The sequence below is a fragment of the Fringilla coelebs genome, assembly GCF_963513975.1.
Source record: "Fringilla coelebs genome assembly, chromosome: 9".
NCBI lineage: Eukaryota > Metazoa > Chordata > Aves > Passeriformes > Fringillidae > Fringilla > Fringilla coelebs.
In genome coordinates this window covers 24,595,143-24,613,350 of record NC_140067.1, presented here as the reverse complement: position 1 = coordinate 24,613,350, position 18,208 = coordinate 24,595,143, and the positions used below count along the sequence as shown (strand labels likewise).

Below are 18,208 nucleotides of genomic sequence, written 5' to 3'. Positions count from 1 at the left end.
AAATTACTAGGAATTATTATATATTCACGTAAAATATTAAATTAAATTAGTATTAAATTGAAGACATGAAAAAAAAGAAACAAATGTAGGGGTGGGGGTAGCACAGGAGAGACGGGAAGCTGCGGAAATACATCAACAGTGATCCTTAGTCTAAGGAATGGAAGCCAATGGAAGATGCCGTTCAGCTGAAACTGGATACAATCAAGGGTTTCCCTGTGAACTCATGCTCCCCTGGCACCAAGCTGATTTATCACTTTTCCTTGCTTGGGCAAAATACGAAAGAACAGATGAAGTGGGTTTGGAGAGGACAAAAAGTAAGTTGTAATTTCCATTGGGCATAAAATTGTGAAGGATCAGAAGAGAGGTCACAGCCCAGCAGAAAACCTGCACATTCTGTGAAAAGCCAACAGCAAACACAACTGGGCACATGGCTGAGAAATTAAATTAAGTACTGGGCATTAAATAATACTTCTAAACAGGTAAAAACATGTCTATCAAACCCTACCAGTATTACTGGCTCTTGCAATAAGTTTGAAACTAACAAATGGTTTCTTTGATGGGAGAGACTCTGTTCTTAGCCTCATGCAAATGTATACATTCCATTGCATTATTTTTTTTTTTTTTTATTGCCAGATGTCAAACTGAGATAACAACCAAGCCTCTAACAGCATGGATATTTGCAAGAGAGTAGGGTTAGATGGGATATTGGGAAGGAATTGTTCCCTGTGAGGGTGAGCAGGCCCTGGCACAGGGTGCCCAGAGAAGCTGTGGCTGCCCCTGGATCCCTGGCAGTGTCCAAGGCCAGGCTGGATAGGGCTTTGAGCAATCTGGGCTAGTGGAAGGTGTCCCTGCCCGTGGCAGGGGATGGCACTGGATGGGCTTTGAGGTCCCTTCCAACTCAAATCACATTGTGGGATTCTGTGGTCAAGGCCAGACATTTATTGTCTTCTTGGATCACAAAGATTCCTTCCGACCTATCTCAACACTGACACAACCACATTCACTGCTGCCTTTTTTTTTTTTGTTTGTTTGCTTTAAGATTAATTAAATGGCAGGAACCCCATCATTAGCATCCATCATTACAGTGAGTTTTCATTCCTCAGTAAATTTACTTCAGAATAAGAAAAAATACACAGGATAAATCACTTCTCTAAGGTCCAAGCTAAAAGTGCAGGTGGAATTAATTTCAGTTAGTGTAGCCAGTCAAAAAAATGTTCTAACAAGCAAAATCCACTGAAATAAACTATAATATTCCTTGTAAATGTTTCTTAATTCAGTTTGTATGGATGACACACAAATACAGCACACAGATAGGTCAGCATGTATGGACACAACCCTCAGGCACCCTGCTTGCTGGCCAGACACCAACAGCTCCCACTGCAATGCACTGCTCTTACCCAGTCCTGTCACTGTGACTGTGGCTGGCCGGGACTGAATCCTTCCAAACTGGTTCTCAGCTTCACACACATAAGTCCCTTCATCACTGACCCACAGATCTACAGGGGGAGAAAAGAGCTGACTGCAGTATCTAAAATAATAATGCCCCTCCCTCTCCACATGGACATTGTGTCCCTGTCCCCCCCACCTTCAAACACTCAGTTTGAAACAGAGCACTCCTTTCCATCAGTCACCAAGTACAGAAGCAATGAAAATACAAAAAGGAATTAAAAGCTAATTAAGAAAACAGAATAATATTGCTTAACATAAGAGCGACTGAAATGCTGCAAAATAATCGAAATCAAAAAGCCACTTGCAAAGTTTTTGATTATTACCCAAATTAGGACAGATCTAAAAAACTGAGTTTGGAACCAATTCTCTACACAAAAATAAAACCAAAACCAAAAAACCAATCAAAAAAACCCACAAAGCCACAAAAAAACCAAACAAAAACAAACAACCACACCAATACAAAACAAAAGAAAACCCACCAAAAATGAAAATTTGTGGCTCCTCAGGATTGGAGACCATAGCCCATGTGTGTTTCAACAAAGATTAATAATAACTTGCATGAAGAGTGAAGCCAATGACCAAGCACAACTCATAGCAAAATGAACTGCATGTCAACAGCACTGATGTCACTATCACAAACATAATCTGTGATAAAAATTCAGTCTGTTTACATAGTTAATTTAATGGAGTCACTTGCAAATGTCTTAGTTCCTCATGGAGTCTGCTCTTTTAACGTTGAGTCCACCTACTCTGGATGGCCAGTGCGCCTGTCCTGAGCTGGCTGCTGGAGCTGAGTGCGAAGGGCCGGGAGAAGAGGGGAGCCCCATCCAGCCTCCTCCACGAGACCCGGGGCTCAGGGTAGCCCTGCACGTAGCACGGTAGTGTCACGTTGGAGCCCAGATCTGCAGATTCGTCACCCGGCTCCTGCGTGAAAACGGGGGGAGCTGGGGAGAGAGCACACACAGAAAGTGAGCACTGTAACACTGCAATCCCATTCTCTAACATCACTGATGACCTCAATTTATGTCCCACTGTGCATAGGTCGTCTTCTAACATTCCCAACTCTAGAAACACTTTAACTATCAGCGTCCTTACATTCCTCATCTTCTGCAACTAGCGCCATGCGTTCAGAAAGCAGATGTGCCTGACAGGAACATTTAACAGGATGCAATGCGTCAGGCCACAGGCAGATGGAAAGAATTAGGAAAGGAGGAGAGGAAGGGCTAAATTACAATAACCTCACATAGTAACTCAAGTTTCTGTAATTAATTCTCTGTTTGAGAATTTTGTTAGGTTGAGGTTTTAACAGCTTCCTCCTCCTGTGCCTCTCTTCCTCCCCATAACTTTTATACTTTGCAAAAGAAGTAAGACTGGGCTGGAAACAGATGGGTTGTAAGGACCCTTCCAACCCAAACCATTCAGTGATTCCAAGCTGGAGTCCAAATGGGACAAGGAAACTGCTTAACCAACACCACCAAAAGGTGTTCCCAGCACACACAAGATCTGTTAGAAAGGTTCGGGGAGCCAAGGCATCACGCCCTGACCAGCACAGCAACTCAGCAATCTGAGTGTGCCCCACGCAGGTTTTAACTACTTACAGCCAACATCCAGAGTTATCTTGCCAGCAGCTCTCCCTGCCTCATTGCTGGCCACGCACGTGTAGTCACCAGCATCCAGGTCTTGTGTTTCCTGGATCTTCAGAAGACCCCGGTGAATGTCAATAAAGAGAAATGCTGATGCCCTCAACTCTAAGTCACCTAAGTCCAGATAGAAAAAAGACAACATAACTGAATATATCAAACATATACCTATATTTATCAAAATTATCCCCACAAAACAGTGTCCAAGTTTGATTTAGTTCACAACACAGCTGTATGAACTCAGCAGATGAGTACTCTGACTCCCACTCAACTGAGAGGAAAAGTTCATTACTACATTAAATACATCTTTTTTTATTTATTGGTTCCACAAGGCAAAGACAAACCCAAGTATCTCTGGGCAGAGATCAGCATTAGAACAGTGTGTCAGGCTGTATTTCTCCTTTCCTAACTGGAGACTACATGAAAACAGACCAATAAAGGCTACAGAAAAATGCTTTGTGATTTTTGTAGTGTAAAGCTAAACATTTTTTGAAAGAATGAACCTTATGTAAGCAGGCAGGAGGCTCAGCCTTGTTTTACTATTATTATTACTTATGATACAGTGTGTTAATTCACCATATTTAAATAGAAGCAGGAATTTATGCCCTAGAGGTCAATGCCATTTGTTCTAGATTTGGAGAATTTCACAGGTCTGTCACTGGTTGAATACAACATAATGCTCTTGAGAAAAATGAAGTCACTTCCTGACCATTGTTCAAAATATTGCTGCTAAATAAATGACTCAATCACCAAGCAATGAGTGCACCTTTAAACCATTTCACTTGAGGGGGTGGGATTCCAGTTGTTTTACACTCCATAACAGTCGTGTCTCCAAGACCAACCAGAATTTCACTCTGAACTACAGTCAATGTTGGGCCCTCTAAAAAGAAACAAGACAGAAAAAAAATTAGTTCTTCACCCAAAGTACAGGTAACTTTTAAGATATAAACCATGAAAGACTCTAATTTTCTCTTGTTATATGGAAGAATGTTTGCATTAAAAGTCAAATGGACCTTAAAGTGGAAGATAAACACTGGGAAACAAGGGAAAGTAAAGTCTGGTCCAGAGCACCTGAATCATATGCAAAATGTACATGAAATATTAAGGGCAAAATCAGAAAAGTTTCACCATGCAGAAAGTACAAAAACTAAATCATTCTCCTCCTCCAGCCAGATGTTGGTCATAAAATAGTTTAATACTCTGCTATCAATATTTCAACACGGTATTTTGATATAAAACCACAATTTCTTTTCTAAAGGACTTTTCTAAAGGACAGGTTTCCCAGTCTATCCCATAGTACAACCTTATTTTAGGGGGTATTTTTAACCTACAAAGGTTTTTTTAACCTAAAAAGCTTTCTTTTTAGAAAGAACATCATGCTCCAAATACCACCTAACAATACTACTCAGGTTTGAACCAAATACAAAAGGGACATTTGGGAGCTGTTCAACATATCTTCTGAGGTTTTTGAAATTTCAACCAGTATGCTCTGCAGGGTTCTACTCATTTTAACAGCTCCTTCTCCCTGATGATGAATTAGTTTATTTTTAAAATTTCAATACATAGTTTTTCTCACTTACCAATGTATGTGAGGATGGATGTTTGTTTCTCTGTCCCAGCTGAGTTACTTGCCAAACAACCATAAATTCCTGCATCTCTGGCGATTGCCTTTCTTATGATTAAGGTGCCTTCTGGAGTCATTCTGTACCTGGGAACACACAAGGGACCAAGCAAAACTATTAGAAAGAACAATGGGTATATCCACATTCCAAGCAGTCACAGCACCATGAGTAGATGGTTTATAAACAGGTGTTCCTGGGGTTTTTTTTCCTCACGATAAACACTCTTAGTACTATTATATCTAGCACTACATTTTGAGAAAAGTACATAAATTAACCTTGTAAAAAAACCTGGAGAAGAGAACTAAAGTGTTTCTCTGTGAGAGATGAGGTAATTGCAATTAAAGAGTTATCGAAGACTGAGGTACTATTTCCAAAACTCACAGACTCCTTCTTGAAGTAGTAGAATATTTTGGCACTATTCAAGCCTTGTTTCTCACATATGATATTAAAATAAATGGAGACAACTTCAAGTCCCACCTGCTGGAGCCAATGATAAACATATCGTTGAGTGTCCACACAACTGTTGGCTTTGGGTAACCTGTGGCAGAACACCTGATGGACACTTCAGCACCTTCTGTAAAAGTCTGGTTCTTGGGTGAAATTACAAGCCTCGGAGGTTCTATCAAAAGAAATTAAAAACAGCATTTTAAAATGTCTTGTTAGAAAGCACAGGTTACAATAAGAACTTCATTCTCGCTTTCAAATGTGGCTACATGGTGAGAAAGTAACCACTTGTTTCCACTGGCACAGTCAAAGTCTCAGACTAAGCCACCTTTATAAGAGACATTAGGTTAGAATTCAGGTATTGGTCTTCTTGAGATGGGATTAAAAAAAGGAGCAAAAGAGTCAATTTTGACAAACACCAGACAATGAGCAAGATAGAAGGTGTCCCTGCCCATAGCAGGGGTCAGAACAAAATGAGCTTTAATGTCCCTTCCATCACACACTGTTCTTTGATTCTGTGAAATTTACAAGCCTCCAGGTGGGTCAACTGTCAGAATGCAACCGGAGGGATAAGTATGAAAGTCACAATACATGTGCACACATAAAAGTGGAAGAGAAGTGAATCTGCAGTGTTAACAATTGTAAAGGATGCATTCCAGGACCTTCCAGAGTGCTCTGGGCAGTACCCCCAGACTAAAGAGAGGCCCAAATTTCACACAGGGCTGTCTCTACCTGCGTCCTGGTTGCGGGGAGCAGTGAGAAGCTGGGGAGAGTGTGTTCTCCTGAACACAGGGCACACAGGTGGGGCAGCAAGTCAGCCCCATGAAGGCTCCAGACTGTATTTGCACAGATGCTGGCACAGGAGTCACATTAATGTTCCATTTCAGAAACAGCAACATCAAACCCAACACTTTCAAAACAAGGGTTTACTATAACCTCCTTCAGCAGGAAAAGCAGATGCTGGGTTATTTTTAGAGCCACCAGCATTTGTTCTCTGCCTTAACTCACCCCCAGAGAGAAAATGGGGATGAAAGCAGTGTTTATTCTCTTATGATCTAAAATTCTGAGATCTACATGGAGCTAGTCCAAAAATAATAAAGGGCTTCAGGATGAATTTAATTTGACATTCTGAATTACTTACAACACAAAGCATGGACCCATCTCCATCAATTAACAAGACTTCAAATTTCCCTCTTTGGCATGTTAATACTGACAAGCCCATAAAGCTGCAGCTCTTACATCTGGCCACCCTTTGCTCTTTACTGCCAAATAAAAACTGTTTTTTGAAAACTACTCCAGGCCCTAACAAGCACTGCAAGCTGTACATGAAAATCACACACTGAGTACCCTCAGAAATCTGATGGAAATAATTTTTTCCAGGCAAATTGAAATGATCACAAGTAACAGTACTTGCAAACCCTTCAGATACCATTCAGCTTCTGCATTGCAGCCATTGGGAAAAGCTGGCAGTAGATTACTTTTTCCAAACAAAAGAGGCAGGCACTATTGCAGAAAGATGAATTCAGCTGCAGCTTAGTGTTTCCTATGTATTTAGTCTGTTCTAAGCATCCCTTACAAAAAATAAAGAAAACTTAACTACAGCTCTCAGCTAAGGCTTGTCTGAGCTGCCCAAGAGGGCTCTCTCAAACATGTTTGAAAGCTGTTAGTACTACCAGCCAAAATATAATTCCCAACCATTTGATACAATCATTCCACGTATATAAGTGATCTGAAACTTAATATTCTGTTGTGGCAGCAGTAAAACTCTGTTAGATTTACTAGAAAAAAACACCAGAAGCAATTTGGTTGGTGTGTTTAAGCTCCCAGCTGAGCTACAGATATTAGGAAGGAAAACCTAAACCCCAGGAAGAGATGAATGACGGAGAGGTACTTCTTTTGATACCTTTGACATGCTTGAATGAGTGCCTTGATGGAAAAATTTTTTACAATTCAAAACTAGGTTTTCCAAATGCATGGGGGTTGAGGTTTTTTCATTACTTTTTTCCTTTCAGCTTTGTTAAAAATTTAAGTTAGAGAAATCTAAGTTAGTTAGAAATTAAGTCATAACTCTGCTGTAGCAATCTAAGGGTAATTCAAACAGATATTGAAAAACTACACTTCGTTCTGCTGTATTTTGTACTAGACCCTACACAAGTGGTTCCACACCTACTTGCTCTACCTTGGTAACCAAGATAAGAAAAACAACATCTCTTTAATAACTTTTACAACTCCACCTTCCACCTCTGTTTTGGAGCACCTCAGGTCAAGCTATTCCATTCAAAATTTATTTTTTCCATAATCTTAAGTTTTCCATTAGCTAACAAATTACTACAACTAGAGCAGAAAAGTTAATTAACGATGGCATCCCCCTCTGCACAGAACATGGCCCAGCAGCATCACAAGCAGAAATCTGTTGGAATTACCTACAAGTGACAATTTTCTTTCTGTAAGATTTTGAGTTCTGTCTCTCCTCACCCATAGACAGGCACCAAAGAACCAAGGCTCAAACCTCCACACGATCAAGGCAAATAGAAGAAAAAAATCCTGTAGTACTACAAAATTTTAAAAATATTTGCTCCAATACCAAATACTGCATTTATACATATTTGTTCCTAGTATACAGCAAAAGCCTAGACCTAGATTTGTTTGGTCTTGCTCATGGCTGCCTTTTTTAGTTCTGATTTTTTATGAAATCACAATGGTTTGGCTTGGAAGGGATATTAAAGCCCCAGTCGTTCCACCCCCTGCCATGGACTGGGACACGTTCCACCATCCCAGGTGGCTCTGAGTTCCATCCAGCCTTGGACACATCCAGGGATGGGCCTGTCCAAGGCTGCGGGCAACCTGTTCCAAAGGGAGCCCTGCCAAGTGAGCCGCAGGCGCGGTATCCCGTCGTTACCTTGCACGGTGAGGAAGACAGAAGCGGTGACAGATCCGCCCTCGTTGGCAGCAGTGCAGCTGTAGCTGCCCACGTCCGAGAGCCGGGCTGGCCTCAGCTCCAGGGACAGGTTGGCCAGGACGCGGATGCGCAGCGGGTCCTGCAGACGCGCGTCGCGCCCGTGCCGCTGCCAGGTCAGGTTGTAGTGGCCCGCGCTCAGCACCAGGCAGCTCAGCACCGCCCCGGCCCCGGGCACCACCGTCACGTTAGCGGGCACCTGCAGCACGGGCGGGGGCTCTGCGGGAACGGAGAGCAAGGGAGTCAGAGACACATTTCAACAAGTGCGGCATTCACGTTCTCTGAAAAAATTCCTTCACCCAGGATTTTTCTCCTGGGAAGCTGAGAGGCCTCAGAGAAAAGGAAAACAATTCTTATCTCGTTTGCTGCGCCTGTGTTGTTCACAAGTGAAATGCACTGTGGAAGACTGTCTACCTGAAGGGAATTGATAATTGAATTCTGGTGTGAGTTGTTTTGACTCATTGGCCAATTATGGCCGAGCTGTGTCAAGACTCTGGAAAGAGTCATGAGTTTTCATTATTACCTTTTTAGCATTAAGTATCCTTTCTGTATTCCTTAGTATAATATAGTATTCTTTAATATAATACTGTATTATAAAGTAATAAATGAGCCTTCTGAGAACATGGAGTCAGATTCATCATTCCTGCCTTCGTCGAGGCATTACCAGCAAATACAACAAGCAATCTTTCAGCATTTGCACATTCCTGATAAACAACTCTAGGCACACTACAGAAAAAAAGAAGTTGTATTTAAATATAAAAATATTTATCCAATGCATTAGGTGTTAAATAATTTAATGAATTGAGTTATTTAATAATTCTCATTTCATATTTGGTTTCATCTCCCATTCAGCAAGCCATGAGTAGAAGCCAGGGCAGCACCCTCAATCTCTGATGCTGAGCTACCTGCCAGGAGCTCACATCACAAGGACACACTTGGTCTAGCACCCAAACTACCACATCCTTTAGGATGAAAAATCATATCCTGTATGAGAAGAGGCAGCTCCATGTTTTTTGAGCACAGCCAACAAGGGATCATTGTCACAGCAACAGGAGGGAACGAGAGAACCACCACAGGCCTCTGAGTCTGACCTCTGCCCCAGGTGTGACCCCACCTGGTGGCATCTGAGCTGTTCAGTAGACTTTTACAGTTTGTATATGGAAAAATAATATGTTAGTAGGAAATTCTTACAGCAGCAACAATGGAACCAAGTTAGCATCATCAGTGTTAGCACCATTAGTGAGCTCTTTTCATGACAGATTCTATACAAAAATGTGGAAGGAGAAAGCATTCATATTGATTAAGGACCTCATGAAACAGGTAAGAAAAGGGGAGGTAATAAACAGTACACACACAGACAGCAGACACAATGCAAATAGCCACTCCTCCTCATGCTGACTGAATAGCACCAAAAGTTACCAGCACCATTGCACAGAGGGGCCAGCCCAGGCTGTACAGCTGGTAAGGACACAAACCCGAGGGTCCCTGATATGGTGGGGTTGAGGGGCCGCTGGCAAACTCGTGAGGGAATATGCAGGGAAGTGAATCAGAGAGGAGAAAAGGAAGGAATAGGCAGGAAGGGGCATAAAAGGGGCCTGTGCCCTGTAAAGCACTACCAGCCAGTGCCCTGCCTGCCCCAGCCCTTGTCCTCTCTCACTAGTAAATCCCTTCTTTAAGTCTCCCAGGGTAACCTCAGACCCTGTTCCTTCTCTGTATCCCTGCAAATACTACGTGCCAGCTAGTGGGAGACCCGTGTGAGTAGAGTTGGTGCAGGCTGCTGGAGTCAGACCAGGGGTTTAGGAACCCCATGTCAGTAGCACCAGCTCCTGGAGCCCACAGTGACCTCGGGCAGTGCTGTGCTGCTGCATACCAGGTGTCCCTAGGGACATGGGATGAGTTCTGGCAGCCAAGCAGGAGGAATGCCTGCAGCTAGGTACAACATCCTTCAACTCTCACTTCCACTCAAATCTCTGGGAATTTCATTATCTTCTCCTGTACATATTTCATGTTATAACTCCCAGTATTTGTTATCTGCTTTCTACCTGACCCATCTGTGCAGTTCTATTATGCTCCCAGAAAAAAAGCAAATGCAGTAATATTCTACTGAAATTAAACTTTGAAACCACAGATGGTTGAAAAAGCAGCAGTCATTCTGCTCCTCCTTAAGATATTACTGATCAAGGAGGCAACATTTCAAGAAGGCAACATTTCAAGAAAGAAAATGAATTATTTATGACTTTATGCATTCCCATTAAAAATATCACATGTATTCCATTTGGTTTTCCCAAGACTGGTTCTTGAACAAAGAAAACTTTGCAATAAATAATACTTTGAGAGGGATGCTTGTGCAGAAATAAGACAGCTGTAAGAGCAAGACCAAATCTTTATCAGTACACATTAAACCACAACTATCATAAAAAAGCAAGGATAACAGGAAATTTAAAAAAAATAAAAATCTGTATTTATTAAGGGTTAAAGTTACTCCTAAGCCCAGAACCAGCCATAAATCCTCCTCCTCAAAGTCTCCTGGGGGGTCTCAGATGAGGTTCACAAGCTCAATATGCTGGATCCCTGCACAGCACTGTTTGCTGGGTGTGCAGCTCTGCCTCCCTACAAACACAGTCCTGACAGCAATCATCCCATTGCCAAATCCATAGACTTTAACCCATGCAGAGGAGAGTCAGGGAAAGCTACACTTGCTTACTGAATGGAGTTTCTGCCCTGTACTTGTATGTTTGGGGTGTAACAATAAATCTTCTGCTGCTTTCCACAGGCTTATCATCAAATATGTTACCTAAACTCAGAAAAGAAAGATGAGGCCAGTACAGGACTGGAATCCCCATCTTGACTGTCAGTCTAGAGGGACAACACAAGTTTTGCCCTACCCCAGCCACTGCCCACAGCAGTGCTCAGCCACACTCAGCCATCCCTCAGCACTTCAGTGGCCCTTCAGTCAGGGTGCTGCACAAGCTAACGAGCCGTTTGACATTTTAAAGATTTAATAGGAGTAAGAGGCAAACTCAAGTGCTTGCTTTCTGTGAAATGAGAAAACGTTGGCACAGCTCCAATACCTTTCACACAACAGTTGCCAGAATGGATTATCTATGCTATACTGTCTGTCAGCTGGGTAAACCAAGAACACTTGAAAAGATTGTTTACTATGCTTCAAGAAGAAATTTCAAGTAATTTTCTTGCAAATATTTGTACACGAGGATTTCAAAGCATCTCCCTCCCATTAATCCTCTGCAGGGCTCTGAACAGAACAAATTGTCATGTTTACACAGTGACTCAATTCCAGGCCATCTCTTGTGCTTTGTAAATGAGGGGATATGGGATTTTCCCCCTTATTGCTCTTGGCTTTCAAGTGCTACCAACATCACAAGAAAAAGGTCAGGATTCTCCTTCACGTTTCTCTTTGATGAGGAGAATGGTTTCAACTTCCAGACTGACAATCTTTATGCCCACAATTGCTTGCCCTCTAAGCCATGGTTTGAAACAAGCATCTGGGAATATCCTTTCTGCTTGAAGGATTTTTGTGGCAAAAATATAAACTAGACTTCTAGAAGCAGGACTTGGGTTAGGACAGATGTTACTGCTCCCTTGTACTCACTGCTTCTTGTGAATAAAAGTATGTCCCTCTCCTCAAATTTATCCCTTGGTCCAAGAGGACTCTTTCTCTACAGACTTTCCCTAGCATAAAATCAATGCTATCACACTGGTTTCTTAGAATTTGCTCATAGTACAATGAAAGGAACATCTTTGCCTGGAAAAGGTGAAGGGTTATGGAGCCACTCTCTTTAGCTACTAAGAGGGTTGTTTTAGGGAATACACAATTAAGAGTGTTCTCAGGGCACAGGAGAGGGGAAAAAATAAAGATGAGAGTTTCTGTTGATAACATGCAGCAGGGGAAATTCCCACCAGACATAAAAAATATTTTCCTGGGGGGTAGTTAAGCAGCGAAGGCTGCCCACAAACTTGTGAAATCTCCACCCTTGGGGACATTCAAAGACTGATTGGACAAGTTCCTGAAAAACATAATCAAGCCCAGAAGCTAATTCTCTTTGAGCTGTGAATTGAACTAGGCGACTTCCAAAGGTGCCTCCAGCCTGAATTGTTTTGTGATTCTGTGATTCATAAGCCACCTGGAGTGGCTACCTGGAGTAGCTACTGCAAGAGATAAGAGGCAAGACAACTTTAATTTCAGGCCATTAAAGGAAACCCTGAGATGAAAATGTTGCTCTGAGTTCTCCCATTCCTCCCTGTCACAGAATTACTGCTCCAGTGTTTTTCCAGCTCACCAGCAACAGCTTTCATTTGCTCCAAGACTTATATCTGATCAACACCAACACAAGGCTGTATAGAATAGATCTTTACTACAAACCAGAAATTATTTTTCCCTCTCACTCTGTCTGCACTGCAACTGTGAAAAATTAAGAGACAAAACTTGCTGTAGTATGGGCAGAGGTCTCATCCATCCACCCACAGACAGAAATAAGCCTACTTATTCAAAATTATCTTTGTGATAAGCCATATTGTTTAGCTCATTCATTTTACTTCCTCATCTTTATTACCACTTTTAAGAAATTCAAGGTAATAGATGAGATTTCCAAAAATTTACTGAATTTTGTATTGTAAAAAAGCAGAAATTTGAACACAACTTTCTTACTTCCTTGTCTATCAGACAACACATATATACAATCAAGCCAACATACAGTTGCTACAAAATGAAATAAAATCGAGAACAGTTGAAATCTGAGATTTAGGTTTTGGATTCTATAGGTCAGATCTATTCTGCAAGTCCAACTGATAGCAGGAACTAAAACCAAATCAACTTTGATATTTAAAACAGGTTTGTTGAATGAACACCAGCTCACTTGTGGACATGGGTGAGGAAAAAACACAGTAATTAAAAATACATGTAAAACTGGCAATGTATTTTATCGGCCCCATGTGCTTTTCTTAAGTGTTGTAGCCCAAATACCCCACCCCAGGAGGGAGGCTGGGACGCACCTGACACGTCGAGGAACGTCTGCGCGCGTCCCGTCCCCGCAGTGCTGCTGGCCATGCACTCATAGAAGCCCTCGTCGGACACAGACACCTGGGCAATGTCCCAGCTCATGCTGGATGATTCTCTGCAGGAGAAAAGGGCAGCCACTGAATCCCTCAAGGAATCAAGAGCTACACCAGCTTGGTTTCCTGACTGCAGGCACAATCATTCAGAGGCAAGACAGACCCTCTAAAGAATCAAACTGGATGCCACTTTATGAATGGTTATTTTCTCCTAAGATTTTGCAGAATGTCCCACTTGCACATCAAAAAATAAACCTTTAACAAGTCAGCAGTTGTCACACAATACCCAAAGGCCTGTCATTCTCTCAGCTGCTTGTGCTCTGCTGTATTTACCACCTGAGTAGACACACTTCTTGAAGCCAGCAAGTTTCTGTGCAGAGCCAGTTTGCAGAACCAAGCCCATGCCTCTTACCAGCAAAGGCAACAAGGTCTCATCCTCCCACCTGAGCTTCCCAAACTCACAGGTACAGCAATCCAGAGAACCACTGCAGGTGTTCTCTAGATCCCAGCAAGGCCAAGGCTGCTGGGCAGTAACACCACATTGGTATCACACACAATGTGAAAGCAAGAAGGAAATAAAATTGTATCTAGATAGGCTGCTTACATGTGCTTCAAAACAAACATTCTCAGTCTCTCATGATACAAAACCACATTTTATAAACTTCTGGTGCTACAGACACACAGAGGACAACATAAATGAGCAAACCAGTGGTTCTGCAGTATCCCAGTGCTCCCCGTGGCCTGTTGCTATGGCACATAAACAAAACTGATAAGCACCAAAATATCTGTGAGAGCTTTGGCAAGTCATTGCCACATTACAGGAAAACACTACATTAATGACCCCTTTGTTTGTCTGAATAGATTGATTTATCAGCCCTTAAAGAATACAGAAGGAACAAGAGACTTGGAATAGGCAAGGAAGGTCAATGCTATAGCACCATGAGACAGACAATCCAACCACACCACAAATGAAAACTGCGTACAGTGACCTTAAATGGCTTTCTACTTGTTCCCTCTTACTTCATACTTACTCTAGATAACCTAATATATCATACTTCAAATCTATGATAATTCCCAGTGCAATGCTGGCACACGGACATGGCAGCAACTGCCAACACTAAAGAATAAGGTGGTGTTTCTTCCAAATAACAAGTGAGAAACTCCTTTATTTCATGGAAAGTATGTTAGAAGTGAGGTTAGGCAATCCTGTTCTGCTTCCTTCCTGACTTGTGCTACATGCCAGATGTCAAACATGGAAGCTTTGAGAACAGAAGCACAAAGGGAAATGTGCCCAGGGGCATGGAACAGCTTGGCAAAACAAAGAGCTGTGGTGGACTATTAAAGAAAAATTTAGAAATCAAACCAACGCTGGCAGCAAGGACTAACACACAGCTCAGGGCATCTGCTACACACATGGGCACTGGGTGAGGAGCTGTAACAGCACACAAATCACAGCACATGTCATGAGATAATTCAGCACCTTGCAGCATCACCATTATCTACCAAATTAGTTTTACTGTACATGCAATCTGCTGATTGGGCTGTTTGTGTGGGCAGCTGGCCAACTACAAACACTCAAACTCCACAGCCCAGATGACCCCCTGGTTCTCAGTCATGCAGAGAGCATGGTGGGGCTAGGGTTGTATTGGACCTCACCTGCTGGACACCCCCACCACGCTGCTCCAGACCCAGCTGGGAGCTCACCAGCAGAAGGCTATGGCTCACAGGGAGAAATGAAACCTATAATTTCACTTCCTAGCATATGGTTTGGAGGAATATATTCTGCATAATTTACTAGACTTGAACGGCAATCATAGATAGCAGTTCATTATCAGTACATTTTTTAATTATCATGGTTGTTGTTTTGATTAACTACATGAATTGCCTTTCTTGTCAGAATTTAATGTCTTATTTTTGCTGATTGTAATCTCTGCAGGATTGGTGGGATCTGTTATTTGCAATACAGAATTGATTGTATAGACACTTTAGTGCTCAGTTCCCACTGCCCACTGGAATGAGGTGCCCAACTACTGCTCTTGACCTCCTTTCTCAGGCTGGTAAAAAAATGCACTGGGATATTAAGCAAAACCCAAATTTTTTTCCTATACTACCACAGGATGCAGAAATGTAGAAAGACAAAGCTACAAAATTTTCTTTTTCTTAACATATGTTACTAATTTAAAATTAGGAATTATTACTGCAGCTGATAGTACCTCTGGAACCAAAGTAAAAAAAAATAAATTCAGATTTCAAAGTCTGTTCTCCTCATGAACCTTGAGCCTATAGTCATTCTAAGGGTATTTTCACATAGACAATCGTCACAATAAAAATACAATATTCAACTTATAAACCATTTAGGTTTTAAAATAAATATTAAAACATCTGAGTAAAGACATCTCGACACCAAAACAAAACTCATCCAATGCAGAAGAACACTACAGTTCAAATCTGCACTGAACTACTAAGCTGGACAAACCCTGCCTGGAACTTCCCTACAAATAAGAGACAAACAAGCCAAGCTGAATTAGATCCTATTTAACTGTGACCAACAATATTTGGCTTGAGATATGTTTTGTTAAATTAACTTGGATGATATGTTCATTCATCTGCTCTGTAACAGAAAAAAGAAAAACACAGTCGAATCAGCGGTGCTGGATGTGTGAAGAACAAGGACAAGTGTGGGGTTTGATACCTAAGGAATGGAAAACATTACACAGCAACCCAAGTATGTGCTGTGCTGGGGCTGACTATGTGTCAGTGGCACCTCATTAAAACCCAAACCACACCAAGCTCCAGCATTTCCAGCTGCCAGCAGTGCACAAGGAGCTGCAGGATGTGTTTACTTGGGTATGCTGTACCTGCTGGAGAATGCAGAATTTAGCCTACAGTCTGCTCCTGAGGTGCTTTGGACTGCACAGGAGGCTGCTGCTGACACTGTTTGCTAGGGCACACTTCCCTTCTGGGTTTAACAAACAAAATTAAAAGGGGCACTTTAGGAGTATTTTAACTAATTAACTTTTTTTTAATTATTATTCTCTCACCCTACAGAGAAAGGGCACACAATTCTTTTTCTATACAGAAATCTGAAGAGCCTTGTGGTATACCCCACATAAATTTTGCTATTTTAAAAGATTTTCTGAAGATGAAGGTTTCTAGGGCAGGAATATCATAGGACATACTTCTAGGGCATCCATGAAAGGCATTAAGAAATCAAACAAATTAATGTATGCCCAGTCATCTACATATCACTGGGGCCAGAGTGGGGGGTGTGTTTAATAAACAAAGCTAGTTACCAATTAAAACCATTTGCCTTCTAGACTTTTAGACCCAGTTTATCATAACTTCAGAGCACACACTTGAGGGGAATTTAGGCCAGAACCTTATAAATCCCATCACATGCAAAGTGTACCCCCTCCTCTGTACATCATTGATAGATATATCTCTCTATATATAAATATTCTCAATATCTCCATAAAACACAGCTTTCCTGATGAAGAGCACCAAAAATAACAGACTGGAAGGAGCAGGACATAGACAGCACATAGCAGAAAATAATAATAGAAATCATAAGCTATAAATAGGATTTATAAACATATAAACATGGAAAACAAGCAGCATTGTCACTACTTACTTAAAGAACTGATCCACTCCCAGTTTTACTCCATTTTTAGTAAAACGCTGAGTAAAAGGTATAAGGCTGTCAACGTGGCAAGGAATAGAGCCTGGCTGTAAATAATATCCTGGAGTCTTCATGGGCATTGTAACTTTGGGGGCATCTGAAGAAAAAAAACATTCCTCAGAAAGTGTATTAACAGCTACTAACACACATCCAATCCTTTCCTTTCATTAAAAGGAAGCTCAATTTCTGATAAAGCTCCACTTAGTGGGTATTGACCACCATGAACTAGAGACAGAACTTTGGAAGGAAACAGCACAGAAAGTACTAGCATAAGTTCTAAAAGCATACAAGACCTCAACTTCAACAGACTCAGATGAGACAAATGAACAGTCAATTCAAGCTAAAGCCACTTACCAGGAATAATACTAGAAAACAAAACACTTGAAACTCTCTGGAAAAGATAACCATCCTTGTCATAGCCTGTTATTTTAACAAAAAAAGCTTCATCTGGTGGAATGAAGTCAGAAATGTTCCATAGTCCATAGGGTTTTCTGTCAGGATAGTATTTCACAGGCAAGGTCTTAAGGAGTTCCCCTGTAATACTCAGAAGTTCCAGTCGGTCTACTCTAGCTGGAAGCAGGATCCCTGTGGTATTCAGCAGCATGAAGGTCGGAATCCCTAGAAAAACAGAAACACACTATTTTAAGTGCTAAAGAAAACAGATAATTAAAACATGAAAGATAAAATTTCATCTGCATGGCTCACTACCCCATGAATGCAGCATTCAGCCCCAGCCCTTACCTACTGAGTAGGGAAAGGCTAAATTGTGCTCAGCTGAGCTCTGCTTATTAGCCGTGAGGAGACCCAGCTGGGGAGAGTTTAAATTACTGATTTCCAACAGGTGTTTCTGAAAAAGCAGCTTCTTTATTAACTTCACCATGCCTCTAGGTCAATGCCTTTTCTGAAGCTCCAAAAATAACAGAAATGGCACCACAATTTTGAGGCATAGTTAAGAATATCTGTATTTATGTCACACAGATACAAAGCCCTTCCAGGAACCAACCCACAGCATCCCCAGAGTTATCACAAAGCTCATCATAGAGCTCTACTCGATTTTGGGGGCCTGAAGGTATTTAACACAGACTGAAGTGGAAACAAACCTTGCACTGGCCTGCTGGATGTTTTTTTGAAGTCCAAGGTGGGCTTTCTGGAGAAGCCAGCCCGGAAGTCGATGGTGCTGAGCCCCGTGATGCGCACAGAGTGCCTCCCGCTGCTCGAGGTCTGCAAAACAGCCAGCACATGGAATCAGCACTGCAGGCACTGCACAGAGGTGAGCCAGCCCTGAGCTCAGGGACTGACTCCAGCATGGCTAACAGCAGCACAGACAGGAACCTTATGGCTAAAGTGG

At 41.8% G+C, this 18,208-nt stretch overlaps 1 protein-coding gene across 1 annotated transcript in view; it reads right to left on the bottom strand.

Annotated features, from left to right (window-relative positions):
* Positions 1 to 18,208, bottom strand: part of HMCN1 (hemicentin 1) — a gene marked incomplete at its 5' end in the record, with an annotated part of 161,843 nt that overhangs the window by 96,439 nt on the left and 47,196 nt on the right. Inside the window, 11 exons of the mRNA XM_084211302.1 lie at positions 1,398 to 1,496; positions 2,199 to 2,393; positions 3,048 to 3,206; positions 3,856 to 3,969; positions 4,670 to 4,797; positions 5,189 to 5,330; positions 8,055 to 8,330; positions 13,122 to 13,243; positions 16,813 to 16,957; positions 17,215 to 17,478; positions 17,961 to 18,081. Of these exons, the coding sequence (XP_084067428.1) occupies positions 1,398 to 1,496; positions 2,199 to 2,393; positions 3,048 to 3,206; positions 3,856 to 3,969; positions 4,670 to 4,797; positions 5,189 to 5,330; positions 8,055 to 8,330; positions 13,122 to 13,243; positions 16,813 to 16,957; positions 17,215 to 17,478; positions 17,961 to 18,081 (1,765 nt within the window). The remainder of the gene's footprint in view (positions 1 to 1,397; positions 1,497 to 2,198; positions 2,394 to 3,047; positions 3,207 to 3,855; positions 3,970 to 4,669; positions 4,798 to 5,188; positions 5,331 to 8,054; positions 8,331 to 13,121; positions 13,244 to 16,812; positions 16,958 to 17,214; positions 17,479 to 17,960; positions 18,082 to 18,208) is intronic.